Here is a 13,853-nt window from a genome sequence, read left to right as displayed (position 1 = left end):
TTCAGCAGCCACAGGCCTCGGTTCATAATTCTTCACATACTTGCTGAAACCGTCCAGCTTTGGATGCCGTGACCAGCTGGTCCGTGCTCCATTCAAGCATGTTAGTCATTTAAGTTTCCAACCGCTGAAGTTTTTACAGTGTTTTACCGACTTCATCGAATTTTAGACAGTGGGAGAAGTGGACGCCTAATTCTGACTGAGAAGCTGCTCCATGTCCACAGAGTACAAAACTCAACATAAAGTAGCTCACCGGAAATCAAGTGAGCGTGAAATCAATGGTAGAATCATGTGACTGTGTTTCCTACAAACTAGAACCCACTAGAAATAAATATGCACGTATACGCCAAGCCAGCGGCTACAAGCGCCGGCCGACTCGGATGCTGCAGTGGTAATGTCTCTCTAAGACAAACGCATTAGATCTTCTTATTGCAAATAATAAATGATGCTCCTATTACCAGGGGATTTTCCTGCATTCTTTATCTCTCAGATGCACACACTGAGCCACATGTGTGTGAACAACTCCAAGCCCCTCCTAATAAACACAAATGCTAAATGGACTGCACATCGCCCTTTCCACACCTTTGCGGTGCCCAAAGCGATTTACAATTAAGCCTCGCATTCACCCATTCATTCACATGCCAGTGGGCGACTGCTCAAATGCAAGGCGCTGCCAGGCCCCACTGGGAGCAATGTGGGGCTCAGTGTCTTGCCCAAGGACACTTGGGACATGTGGACAGTAATAGCTGGGATTCAAACCACCGACCTATTGGTCACTGGGCGACCCGCTCTACCAACTGAGCCACAGCCGCCCCAAACACACACACTACAGCACATGCGTGCACAACTTAGCTTCTTCACTCCGTCGACTGCTTCCAGCATAACAAGATCTTGGGGCGCTCAGGTTCTAAATGCTGGTCCCCCCCTTGTATATTTGTGTGATGGGATACTAATTCATTCTCAGAGGCTCCACATAGCAGTAGCATGACACAGCCTCTTACATCTGGCATTGGACACTGAACTGGAAGCTGCGCCAGCTTGCAGTAAAAGTTCCAGGCCAAGAGGCAGGAGCAAGTTAGAGGGAGTGAGGGAATTGACTGTATTGCATTGGGCTGCCTGCTTCCCCTCTGCCCACCACTTCCCCTGCGCCGTAATTCGCTCCTGGTGTTACAGAGGCTGATTTAGCCCGGTGGGATTTGAGCCTGCATTATTTGACTGGGATGAGGCAGGGCAGTTGGGGAGAGATGAGATGGCCGTTTAGGGAATGAGGTGAGTTTGGTTTTTTTGAGGGAGAGGCTGCAGCTATTAAAAGTGTATTGAGTCTATGTAGATGCGTGTGAAAGTGTGTGTATCTGTGTGTCTAAGTGGTATGCCTGGGTGAGATGTCAATTGAATGTGCATGTTTTTCTCAGCCCTTGAATTTGGGAAGTTTGGTCCTGTTTGGCCCAAAGCAGAAAGATGGGCCTGTGTTTGATTCATACTCGTTTCTGCCTTTCTTCCTCTTCTCTCCTACCTCCCTCCACATGGACGGGATCAGGCCTGACAACAACGATCTGCGTTGAGTTACACGCTCCGGTTTTTGTTTGTGGAAAAAGCAGGAGGAGTATGCACTATGCTCAAAGTGATGTTAAATGTCCCGTTCAGAAACAACAGCAGCAAACGGAGAGACGCGGGCCTTGAACGGAGCAACATGCAGATTGTCACAACAGAAAAAACATTGTGTGAGGGAAAAGTCAAAGCTTTACGCATGGTCTGACGGTTCATTTACCATTTCAGAGTCCTGGACAACATTTTGTCTGAAGAATACGACCATTACAATGCAGTGAGCCCCCTTATTTCCAAATTGACTTTAATGGAACAGAATAATGGCTGTAATTCTTTTCTTTTTAGGCTCATCTCTTGCAGTAGAACGGCTACAACACAGAAGTTGCAACAATAAAAATGGGAGCCCGACTCGTTCTATTTTGAAGCAGACAGGGAAGTAAAAGGATCGGAGCTTCGGTATATATGAAGCTGCCACTGCCAGTCATGCATTAAATTCAAGATGAAACGAAATATTAAGAGCATAAATGTTTCGTCATCATAAAAAAAATAATTATGTCATAAATTACAAATGCAAAACAAATGGTCCTTGACAGATTGTCAGGACCCTCCTGAGGATGCCTCTCTTACCAGGTAAAACTGTGCCAGCCTCCCTCACATGACCACTGCTCTCTTCTGCCTCGCTCTCTTTGTGTCCTCTGATTTCCCCATAATAAAGGGCAACAATGAGCTCCAAAATGCGAATAAACATGGGAAGCTGCTGATCAGTAATGGACAACTTCAGGCTTTCCACCATGGTCTGGATCTGTGGAAAGAGAGAGGAAAGGTTCCAAAAAATATATATATTTTAATTGATAAATTGTATGTTTGGATGTGAAATCGGGCCAACCAATTCTGGTGGGCTCCCACAAAATGTGGACAGGAATGTTAAATAAAAAAAGCCCCAGGCCCTCTTAGAACTCGTATAGATTCCCCTGCGTTGCATGTAAAAGATGCAATCCCTGCTCCCGTCGATGTTTTATAGCTGGAGCCTACTAATTATGGTCTGCATGCATGTTGATGAAGCACGAATGAAGCATCCCACACCATAAAACCAACGAACCAACAAAAAGATGTCAGGTCCCAATGGTGCCGAGATTATGCATGAGCGTCAGTGCGTGTTTAGTTACAGCTGCTTGGCTACATTTCACTTTGTATTGTGTGTCTGCAACAATATTAAATATTATAAGTAACAGATGGCAATCCAGAACACGGACAACAGTAATATTAAACACATGAAAGTAATTGTACTTAATGCAACTAATCTAAATCAGCACAATCTCACATGTTTAACTGCTGATGGGAAGGAAACGTTAATTAAGATTATTAACACAAAAATCACATCATTGACTACCCCTAGATAAGAATGAGATAATCGGATTGAATTTAGCATTTTGATAACAGATAAATTGAAGATAATGTACAACGATGGAAACAACAGCCATAGAGAAGTTACAAATGTTTAGAAACAAAGATTTTAAAGATATTAAAATACATCAACAGAAGAAGTGTTGTCTCTTACATCAGAAATAAATTAGATCTAATCCTCAGTCAACCACATTTAGAAACAAGACAGTCAGGTCAACAAATATCTTCAGCTGTTCCGGTGCCAGAGGGCAGAAAAATGACTGTAGCAGTTCTCTAACAAACACATCATCTTTGTTAAAACTGGATCGACTCACTTTGATGACAGAGGGGATCTTGGAATTGATGTTGTCGTAAGTAAAATGGAGGCGGGTTCTGAAGGAGCATTTGTAGAGCAGTGGGTCCTGATAAAATTCAATCTTGCCACTGGCATTCCGCTTGTCCAAGCACATCGTGCAGTCTGCAAAGTTGATCACTTTCCTCAGGACGAGTTCTGGAGCTTGATAAAGAATCAAAAGAAAACCAAGCAAGTGAAGAGAATTTGCATTGCACAGGAGAGGGTGACACTAACCATACTGCTGACATGCAGTACGTGTTTTATACTTGCATGCTTGTAGAGAAATGTAGACTGATCACGGTCAATCAGACACTAACAGTGTGCAGGCCCTGACAATAAATTCACATTACGTGCTATCTTGGAATGGCTTTCGTTACAGCAGACTTCACGAAAAATGATTTTGCTCTCATGGATGTTATAATGCGTGTATAATGACAATGGCAAAATAAAGAACTTGATATCAGAGGCATTATGTAATTCAATATTCAAGACTTATCGCCTGTATCATGTAAAACTGGATGGGATCTATCTAAATGAAATTAGCTAGTGTTGCACAAAACACCCAAAGTCTGTAAAGATTGCAAAGGTTTTGAAATTATTTTGATGTCGTCAAGTTACTATATCAATGAGCAGGTTTTGTCAAAATCCTCACTCTCTTGTCAAAAAAGATCGGCTCTACCTGAAGCAATGAAAACGCAACACGACGCTCACCATCAAGGGCCCAGAGAGGGACTGCACTTCCTGCTGTTCTTCTTAGAAGTAGCACTGTGAGGGTCATAATACCACTACTCATCTATCATTTGGGAGTTCAAATGTTAGCCCTTCTCTGTATCCACGGATCAACATGTGTATTCATATGACTGGGGAATTTATCAATAGACTGTGAGATGACTCGGCCTGATGACATGGCAGCTACACAAACATTCATTGTCCGTTACCGGGTCGCAGGTCGTGTTAGAGTCTATCCCAGGAGTCAACGGGCGAGAGGTGGGGTACACCCTGGACAAGCCGTCAGTTCGTCCCAGGGCCACACACATACAGACAATCATTCACACACACACTCACACCTATGGACAATTTACACAAACAGCTATTTTGAAAGTTAGAAGTCTGTTTGACCTTAGTTTGAACAAACAAAATTAAACACTTACTGTAACTTATAGGTTCTCGACTGGGTGGATTTACCACAAGCAAGTAATGGAAGCAGCTATTGCTCACCAGCGATGTCCATGAAGGCCCGCTCCCATATGTCGTCTACAGTGTAGCACTCTGCTGAGGTAATGTTGACCGATAGGACGATGTCATCTTCCACATACTTAAGGATCAGGTTGTTCACCACGATATTCACGTTGTTCACCACGCGTCGGATCAGACTTTGTACATAACCTACAGAAGCAAAAGAAAATGCACGAGACACCTGTTAAAGGCACGTGGGGACAGACCACATTCACAACGTCCTGACTGTCATATAGCAGGCAACCATTCTGGAAATACGTGAAATGCATTATTTCTACCGTGTGGTCAGTGGAGAGGAGTATTTTTAAAATGTTAATACAATAAGGAATACGCCAGCAAGGTTCACCTCCTAGAGAATCTATGTAAATACGAAAAACTACAGGGGTACAGAAATTGTTTTTTTGGAGAGGGTGGAAAAAGGTGGCTGGCAGATTTGTGGTTCAGTGGTAGAGAAACGTAGTAACCAAGAACAAGGAGAGAAAAAGCAGTCCAACATATTGTGTTTCAGCAGAGCTGGGGGAGCCATCCTGCAGAGAAACCTACACCTCCTAATAGGCATAGTAACACCCAGAAACAGAAGCTTTGCAGGAAAAACATACATGCTCAGGTCATTACTCAACCAAGAAAGAAAGAACTTAAAATGCTACAGACAGGGGAGTTTCAACCATAAAATATGAAAATACACAGCAATAAATCCTCCTAGCCACAGGGCCAATGGCATTATTCATTCCTCCCGTGTACTGTTAAACAGAGTAACAACAAGTTAAAACATATAAACCTTTAATGCTTTTCCCTTATTTTTCAAACCGAAGGTTTATCCTCCTGTGTCTATGGGCCTGGTCCAGGGCACATGGCCAATAATTAGGCACAACTAAATGGTGCTGTTGATGAAAATATTTACAGGAATTGGTCAACTGTTCAGCTACTTGTACTCAGGCCTGACTATTCATTAGCATAATCCAATTGACAAAATGCTCAAATGTTTTCTGCCTGACCAAACAGAGTGGCAGGAAAGGAGGATGACATAATGTAAACTCAACTCATAAACGCAATGTGTGTTCGCTGCATGCATGTGCTGCTTGAGTTTCAGTGTGTGCCTGACTGTTCTCTTGCATGTTGAGTGTGTGTTTCCATGCATGGCTGTGGTTCTGGGGTCGGTCAGAAAGCTGCTGTTGCACCTGCAGCCTGCCCAGTAAAAGCAGTTCTTTACCCCCTGCTATTTCCCTCTCTGGATCTAATTTACCCGTGTCAGTATGTCTCTCTTGCACTCTGTTACACTTGTTCTACGTCTTTTTGCCTCGTCCCGAGTCCAGGGCCCCACTCCATCTGATGCTCTGACCTTCTGTAAACAATTGACACAGCCAGCACCTGTGCAGCGGCCCACAGGGAAGGAGCCCACTTAAAACTGTTCAACCATAAAATGACTGGAAAAACCACCTCCTTTATTTGATCTCAGAACAGACCAACTCTCTCCTGTGAAATACAGGAAAGAAACACTATACTGTCCACGCTCACCATTTTTACTATATATGGAAAGTATTACCAACTATCAGCCGTGCCAGTTACTAGAAGAGAAAGACTGACACGTCCATCAGACAGTAAATGTATTGTACGCTGGTCCTGCTGTGTTATTACCTCTGCCAAGGAGGTTATGTTTTCACCTGCATCTGACTGTTTGTTTTTCTGTCTGTTAGCAGGATTAGAAAAAAAAGAAATCGAATTAACTCGTTTCCATGAATCATTATGGAAGGGTTCTGCAGGAAATTTAGAGACAGAGGTAAAAGGGCCAATCTAGGCTATTTTTATGACTTTTATCAACACCGTGGGGCATTTTTTAAGAAATAATGAATTGTGATATAATCAAACATATGTATGATGTTGCTATCTATGAGTGTGTATAGTGTCAGTCCCCTTTTTTCTTTTACTGATATTTTTGTACTGAAAAATAATTACTGTATTTTCCGGACAGTACGTCGAATTAGTCAATTAATGCGTAATAAAGAAGAAAAAAACATAAATAAGTCGCACTTCTTTGGGAAATTTATTTTGCACAACAAGCAAAAATTAAACACATCAACAGTTACCGGTATTCAGCAATGCCCCGCCTATCGCCCATGCAAAGCTGGAATAATAATAATAATAATAATAATAATAATGCTTGATTTTATATAGCGCTTTTCTAGGCACCCAAAGACGCTTCACATTGTGCATTATTAATTCACACCATACTTGGTGGTGGTAAGCTACTAGCCACAGCTGCCCTGGGGCAGACTGACAGGAGCGAGGCTGCCAATTTGCGCCATCGGCCCTCCTGGTCACCACCAACATTCACTTGCTCACAACATTCACACGGGTAATAGGGTAAGTCCCGTGACCCACAAATCAGAAAAGCTTAAGAGGAAGAATGGATGGATGGATATAGGCAAATATTTGTTGGAACTTCATCTGATAAGCAGTTTATGCCAAACTGTCCTTCTGTAAAGGTGCATCATGCTAAATGTTCTAACGCAAGAATAGAAGGTACCGGTAATCTCAGAAGCTCTTTAGGAACATGCAGCTTTGACTGTAAATCTTGAGTGTAACTTTGATCCACCCAACAAAAAGGTAGCGCCGGTCACAAAGCAAGACTTTTTGTCTTTTAAACTCATAAAACAAAACATCTTCAACAATATGAACAAGGTAAAAGCAGACATTCCCAAGAGGGAAAAGCAGCTCTCACAAACAGTGGCCATAGGTTCCCTATAAGCAGCAGTAAACATAATCACTCACAGTTGCCCAAGGTGGAAGCACTTGGTCTTTGTGTGGCTACCAATCCCATGGCATATGAATTAACGTCACTATTTTCCACCACAGGGAGAACAGGGAGGATAAATTCATTCAGTATGTGAGAGCTTAGGGCCAAATGACTGGATAATTACTGGTGGCTGCTTTTTAGTGTCGGCCCATGTTTTGTTTTGGTCGTTTTGAAGGGGAATGGAGCAGACGCAGAACAGAAGTGTGTCGACACAAACGACAGCAAAAAGGCAAGGCTGGCCAATACAAACCCACCTACGAACATTGTCTGACAACCCATTCACGCATCTCCGGCTGTGACCATCACTCCCTTATGAGAGAGCAACAACTAATCTAATAGAGCCTGTGTGTGACTTCAAAAATGAAGGATTAAGGTCCTAGAACAAAGCCTCTGTACAGTATACACACACATATACAGTCAAGCTCGGACATACATTACATGATGATGATGATGATGATGAATATATTTATTAGATAGAATGTTAGAGTACAAGTACAGTCAAACATCCTGTCTAAGAGGAGCATAAAACTACAAATAAAACTAATATTAAATTACTAAATTGTAGCAAAATAACAATAAAATAAAAATAAATTACACCACAGATGCAAAATGAAAATAAATAAAAAATAAATTACACCACAGATGCAAAACGAACAATAAATTAAAAAGACACATACTATGTACAACGTATGTGGACAAAAAGGGGGGGGGGTTGATCCAGAGAGAGTCGTGATGACAAGAGGGCAGGTGACGGTCACAATCACAATAAAAATAAATTGCATAAAACTCGAAAAATGACTGACACCATGTATGTACGCTGTAGCTTGCTTTTTATTATTGTCATTACCTTGTTTCACATGTTGCACGATTGCACCGAAACAAATTCCTAGTCTGTCAACCCTCATTGACAATGGCAATAAACTGATTCTGATATTCCTATTTTTTTTAAAGGGTCTGCATATGTACATGTATATATACACAATACATATATACATTTACTGCAATACATATAAATAAAACAAACAGGGTTTTCAAAACGTCTTCTTTTAATATCTGTTTTCTATTGTCTGTTTCTTTTCATATAATAAAGGATATAATATCTGTATAATACTACGATTATAATGAATTAAGAGGACTGCATATATGGACATGTTGTGGCATATTAACACTTTGAATGATCTTTGAACCACAGCGGCAGCAGCAAGAGTTCGGTCACCATGTGAGAATAGATACTAGTTTTTCAACTTACCATTACTGATTAACCCAAATTGTTGGTGGCTATTAGATTCTTCTTTGACCTGCATGGTTCCCTCACTGAAAACACTGAATGGCTCAGTATTTCTATGTTTTAAGAGTACACAATTGGGCATGTTTGACAGCTAGCATACAACATCCTGAGCACACAAACAAAGGATCAGATTTAATACAGTTGTCAAATGATTCACTGAAGCCTGCGTGAGTGGGAAGTTAGAACTGTTGCATTCGGTAACTTCAAACAGCTTTTGCGGTAATATCAAAACAGACAATGCATTTTGGCATATTTGAGGATTTCCACTGTGTAACATTACAGCCAAGGCCGCGCAGACCGCAGATATTTTCTTAGGCCGGAAAAAAATTACTCCGACGACATCTGTATCCATACACAGAGACAAGGCAGATATGCGAGTGTCTTAAAATCACCCGCGTGAGCTGTGGTGAATTGCTCTGCTGCCTTCTAACCTTTGAAAAACATCCTTTTACTACATTAAAGACTGCAGACAGGTTTATTTTATATCTTATTCTTAAGGAAAACATCCTCTGTCTGAGTCATAGCAGGTTTGTTTTACCTCATCTACCTTTTAACCTCTATCTTTTAATTAGGAAAGCTGGGATTACAGCATCCATCTGTTTCCTCTGTGATTTCTAACACTTTGCAAACTTTGACCTCTGAATTCTCTCTACAGCCTGCATTGGGTTGAGACGTGGACCATAGCTGAAACTGCAATGTGTGTGCACATAAATCATTACAGATACACACAAAAACATACACACATGGCTACAAACAGACACAGAATAGCAAACAGACACACCTGGGGGATATGTGACCCGAAGGGAGATGCCGGGGTGTGAGGCACCCTGCTTTAACAGCTGGAGAGAGATATTATCTCATAACATCAAGCCTGGAAACGGATCCTCCCCAGATACAAGCAGTCAGCCAGGAGAAGAGCTTCATATATTTAAGCATACTAGGACGTTGGGAGTGATCCTTGTGGTTGGATTTTAGATGGTGACCTAGTTCTTAAAGCTCAAGACTTCCATCTCTTCTTTCATTTTCTTTAATTGAGTCTATCCCCAGCTAGCTTCTTTCTCACCTTCCCTGCCACCCCCCCCATACATGTTGCATGTTGATATATATATATATATATATATATATAAGATAGATATTGCTGGAGCCAGTGTGAAAATGAATCAAACATTTAATCGCTAAAATGATATCCATGTATGTTTCCCTCTTTCCAGAAATAGCAATAAGCTGATAGAAAAAGTCATAAATCTCTATAAAGGCCATTAAACACCCCTGATCAAACAAGAGCATTTTTGTGGGGTGCAGTAAAGTGCTAGAGCGAGGAAGGCTTGGAATCCCTGGCCCTGTAGGAGGCATGTGGTCAAGTGGCCTCACTGATAAGAGCCATCTCTTTGTGATTTATCACAGGAGCATCCTCCACGCTCCCTCATGCTGATTTACACTAGTCAAAAATCTCTTTTAAATGCAGTGCTTCACAGGTCATTGCAGAAATAAGATTTTTTACTGAGTGAATAGGCACGACATACACGATGTTGAATGAGACTTACGACTGCAGCCACTTAGCTAAGAATCCATGGGATTGATTGGACATTATATAGCAATGTTTCAGGCTAAAGATTTCTTTATAGCGTAAATAAGTTGAAATCTACGTCTCACTCAGTGGCTTGGTACTCCCCCACCGAGGCTGCCCTGGTGGTCATTTAATGTGCAGGGAGGTGCAACTCCCTCGCCGGTCCCGGGGCCATCACTCACCTGGTGGCAGGTCCGGGTCGCTGGGGGCAGTCTGCTGAAGGCGGCGGGGTTTGGCTACAGCCTTGGAGCTGTCTGAGACACTGCGACTGGTGGAGCTAGAGCCACTTTCGTGGTCATCCTGGTGAAAAAATAAACACGAGGGCCTGTGAGGACAGGTAGTGGATTGCTAGTTCTCTACAGAACGAGTGCATTCTGATGTCAGTTGTAACAGGATAAAGTGACCTTATCGTTGAATGATTTCATGCATTAATGATTTAATGCATTAAATGATCCAATTTGCCTGGATCCAAGAGGGTATATGTAACCACTGTGGTACTTCACGGTGTCATATTATTCTTTATATGTAGATACAGCTCAATATATTCAGCACAGTCAGATATAAAATGGGCTGATCAATGACCAAACAAAACACAAATCTAGCAATAGGGATCAACTGAACTGTCCATACAGACCCTGCCATCTTATGAAAGATGTGTATCTGTTCTGCATGGATGTGTGCTCACTACTAGAGGTGTAATTAGGGGAATATCTACAATTCCCCCACTGTTTCCTGAGCCCCCACCACACACCAAACCTTCCCACTAACCTTCCTCCCATCCCCATTAAACAACCACCTCCATGGGCTCTACAAATAAACTCCGGTCCTTGGATGAGGGGGTGAAGGTCTCTCCTCCACAGCAGCTCATATCATCCGCACTCAGATACCAAGCAGCCTGTTCATCCCAGGAATGCAAGTACATGATGTGTGTGTTGTGTGTGTGTGTAGGTGAGTGTGTGTGTGTGTGTGTGTGTGTGTGTGTAGGAATGACAGTGAAATGGACATCCACTCCAGAGATGAGCCTGAAAATAAACAAAATGAGCCAGGAAAATGGGATTGGGATCGGGGGGTTATTTATTGATTGTGCTCGAGGGGTGCTAGGAGACTACGACATGAGGCGCAATTAAAACTATAACAGCGTGACAACAAACAAGGACTTTAAATGGAGTTACCGCTGGATAGATGCAGTTTTAACTTCAAATTAACAAATGCAAGAAAAGAGAGAATCATCTGATACCGGTAGTTGTTTTCCCCCTTTATTTTTACTGTTTTCGGAAATACTCTCCTAAAGCTTAGAGCAGAAAGCCATTGTGTCCCCATCAGAGCCCATCAAATCAACCCAGCAGCACTATTAATAATAGAAAGACTGGCTTTGTTTTAATTAGCTGAATGCCATTAAGAAGATTTTTGGTGCCTTTAGCTTTAGGAGAGATTAGCATGTTCACAGATTTTCATTCAACTGTCCTTTGTGAGCTATTATCAATCTAAAATGTATTTATGCGTGTAGAGGACTAATATTGTTGTGGGAAAATGTATCAAACACAAATAATCCATTTGGAAAACAAGGAAGAAAAGCCTGCTACAACAAAATCAAACCACAAAGGACATAATAGGACTACCCGGTTCTACTCCTATAAAACAAATAAGTGTAGTTCATCAAATACCTCATATTCATATTCACAGGAGACGCAAGACTGCAACAGTTAATGGTTGGAAGAAAACCAACAAATTACAACCATTCTAAAAATAGAGAAGTCAGGGGGGGGGGGATCCTAGCTGAGTGAGTTAACTCCCAGTATGGCATTGATTAAAGGTCAGTGCAGCACTGTAACCTTCACTGTCCGCCCGGGTGGCACGTTAGTCTGACAAGCCGAACGCAGAAAGGGGGTGATCACATGTGTTTAGCATTTTAAATGGGGGATCAGAGTGGCAGAGTGTCTCAGGAGTAACCTCTTATCTTGACTAATGTAAACACAAAAGGTGTCAAAACCAAATGTATTTGGCTACTCCATGGACACACACACACACACACACGCACACACACATTCACACATGCTCAAAGGGGCAATGAAATTCCAGTCACACGCTATACACGCACACACATAAATACCTCAACAGAATTAAACACAGTTTCTGCTTCCGACAATATTTCATGACAATGAGCCCCTTTCACTGTCTGCTGTCGCAATGAAGATTAGGTTTTAAAGACACTTTGCATAATATGACTTGTGGACAAACTGACAGAGAACCAAGTAGCCCCCCCCATTGCAGTAAAGTAAACATGAAATTGCCAAGTCGAGAGGGTCTGGCAGAAATATTCATCCTTGACTTCAGGCCTTTGTGGTAGTTTTGCACTATGCAAGAGGTTTTCTACCCCACCAGAGAGCAGTGGGAACTGGTAAACAGTAGTCCAGAAATAATAAATAGTTCATTCAAAGTTCCAAAGAAGAGACGGTAGCTGAAATGCAAATTTGTTACTCATTATTCACACTTACTTTGTTAACTTGTCATCACTTCAAAAGTTATAGTGCATTTGCAAAATTCACAAATGATACAGTGCCCCCCCCAAAAAATGGCTGTATTAGATCAGGCCTAGTTACAATAAAGCATGCTCACACATCGAAGTGCTTGGTTTACATCACGCAATCACAATTTCTCTCCCATGTACACTCGCATATCTATACCTAAAGGAATGCCTAGCCCCCCAGGCGAAGTGTACGCAGAGTTCAGCAGCTAAGATTGCCACTAAAGAACACGGCTGCCAAATTTGGTAGTAGTGCAATTAAGTGCTCAATGTCACCATGGGCAGAGAACAATTCTCCAGAGGCGAAAAATGCCTTTTCAGAGGGAAGCCCAGGGACAAATGTAGCCTGCCTCAGCTGCTGCTGGGTAAACTGATCCCTCCAACACCACGGTCGGGCACAGGATGGAGAGGGGGGGGAATAGAGAAATAGAATGAGAGAACTGCCAGGAAAAGAGGGGGTTGCTTCCCCTGCAGGCATGTCAACTTCGTTGTTGACCAAAGATGACGGTAGCAAAAAAGGAATGGAGACGAGACAAAGAGATAAGTGGGAAAAAATAACAGCGTGAAATAAATGGAGAAGTTGAGTCCGAGAGCAGATAGCAACAGTGAGATGATGAGCTTTCAGGAGGGCATTAAAAAGGAACAGGTCCTGGCAGGGTGAGTGACAGGCCGGGGGGGACCCCTACTCAGAGGGTAAGTGGGCACCCATGGAGGGTTAGGCCACAGGAAGGCCACAGCTGACCCCTGTCCCTCTGCAGACGTCTGGCTCAGTAAGGGACCGTGAGGCAATGTGTTGAGCGTGTCTGGAGGGTCGACTCACATCTGAGCCACTCAGCCCATTAGTTGAGGCCTGCCACCACCAGGAGCTATTAGTAACAGCACCAATGCAGATAGTGTCACAGCCCCCCCCCCCAGAAACCAGTTCAACTTTACTTCCTATTGGTAACACAACTTATATGAAAGCCATGATGTGGATGAGTGGATCCTTTCAGGTCACAGCCAGGGAAAATTTAAACGGCAGGACATAAGGACAACCCAAAGGACATAATAACTGAAGCTGCCGTTCCATTTTATTATATGTTTTTAATGCATCTGCCCAACTTGTTTAAAGGGTTAGTTTAATGTACCCTTAAAGAAAACGATATATGCATAGAGTGTGGGGGC

At 42.4% G+C, this 13,853-nt stretch overlaps 1 protein-coding gene across 1 annotated transcript in view; it reads right to left on the bottom strand.

Annotated features, from left to right (window-relative positions):
* Positions 1-13,853, bottom strand: part of LOC137917696 (intermembrane lipid transfer protein VPS13B-like) — a 303,427-nt gene that overhangs the window by 272,828 nt on the left and 16,746 nt on the right. The window contains exons 4-7 of the mRNA XM_068760421.1: positions 10,348-10,465; positions 4,499-4,666; positions 3,261-3,442; positions 2,170-2,344 (exon numbers count right to left, since the gene is read on the bottom strand). Of these exons, the coding sequence (XP_068616522.1) occupies positions 2,170-2,344; positions 3,261-3,442; positions 4,499-4,666; positions 10,348-10,465 (643 nt within the window). The remainder of the gene's footprint in view (positions 1-2,169; positions 2,345-3,260; positions 3,443-4,498; positions 4,667-10,347; positions 10,466-13,853) is intronic.

This window comes from Brachionichthys hirsutus, chromosome 3, assembly GCF_040956055.1.
Source record: "Brachionichthys hirsutus isolate HB-005 chromosome 3, CSIRO-AGI_Bhir_v1, whole genome shotgun sequence".
Classification (NCBI taxonomy): domain Eukaryota; kingdom Metazoa; phylum Chordata; class Actinopteri; order Lophiiformes; family Brachionichthyidae; genus Brachionichthys; species Brachionichthys hirsutus.
This window is presented reverse-complemented; position numbering and strand designations above follow the sequence as displayed.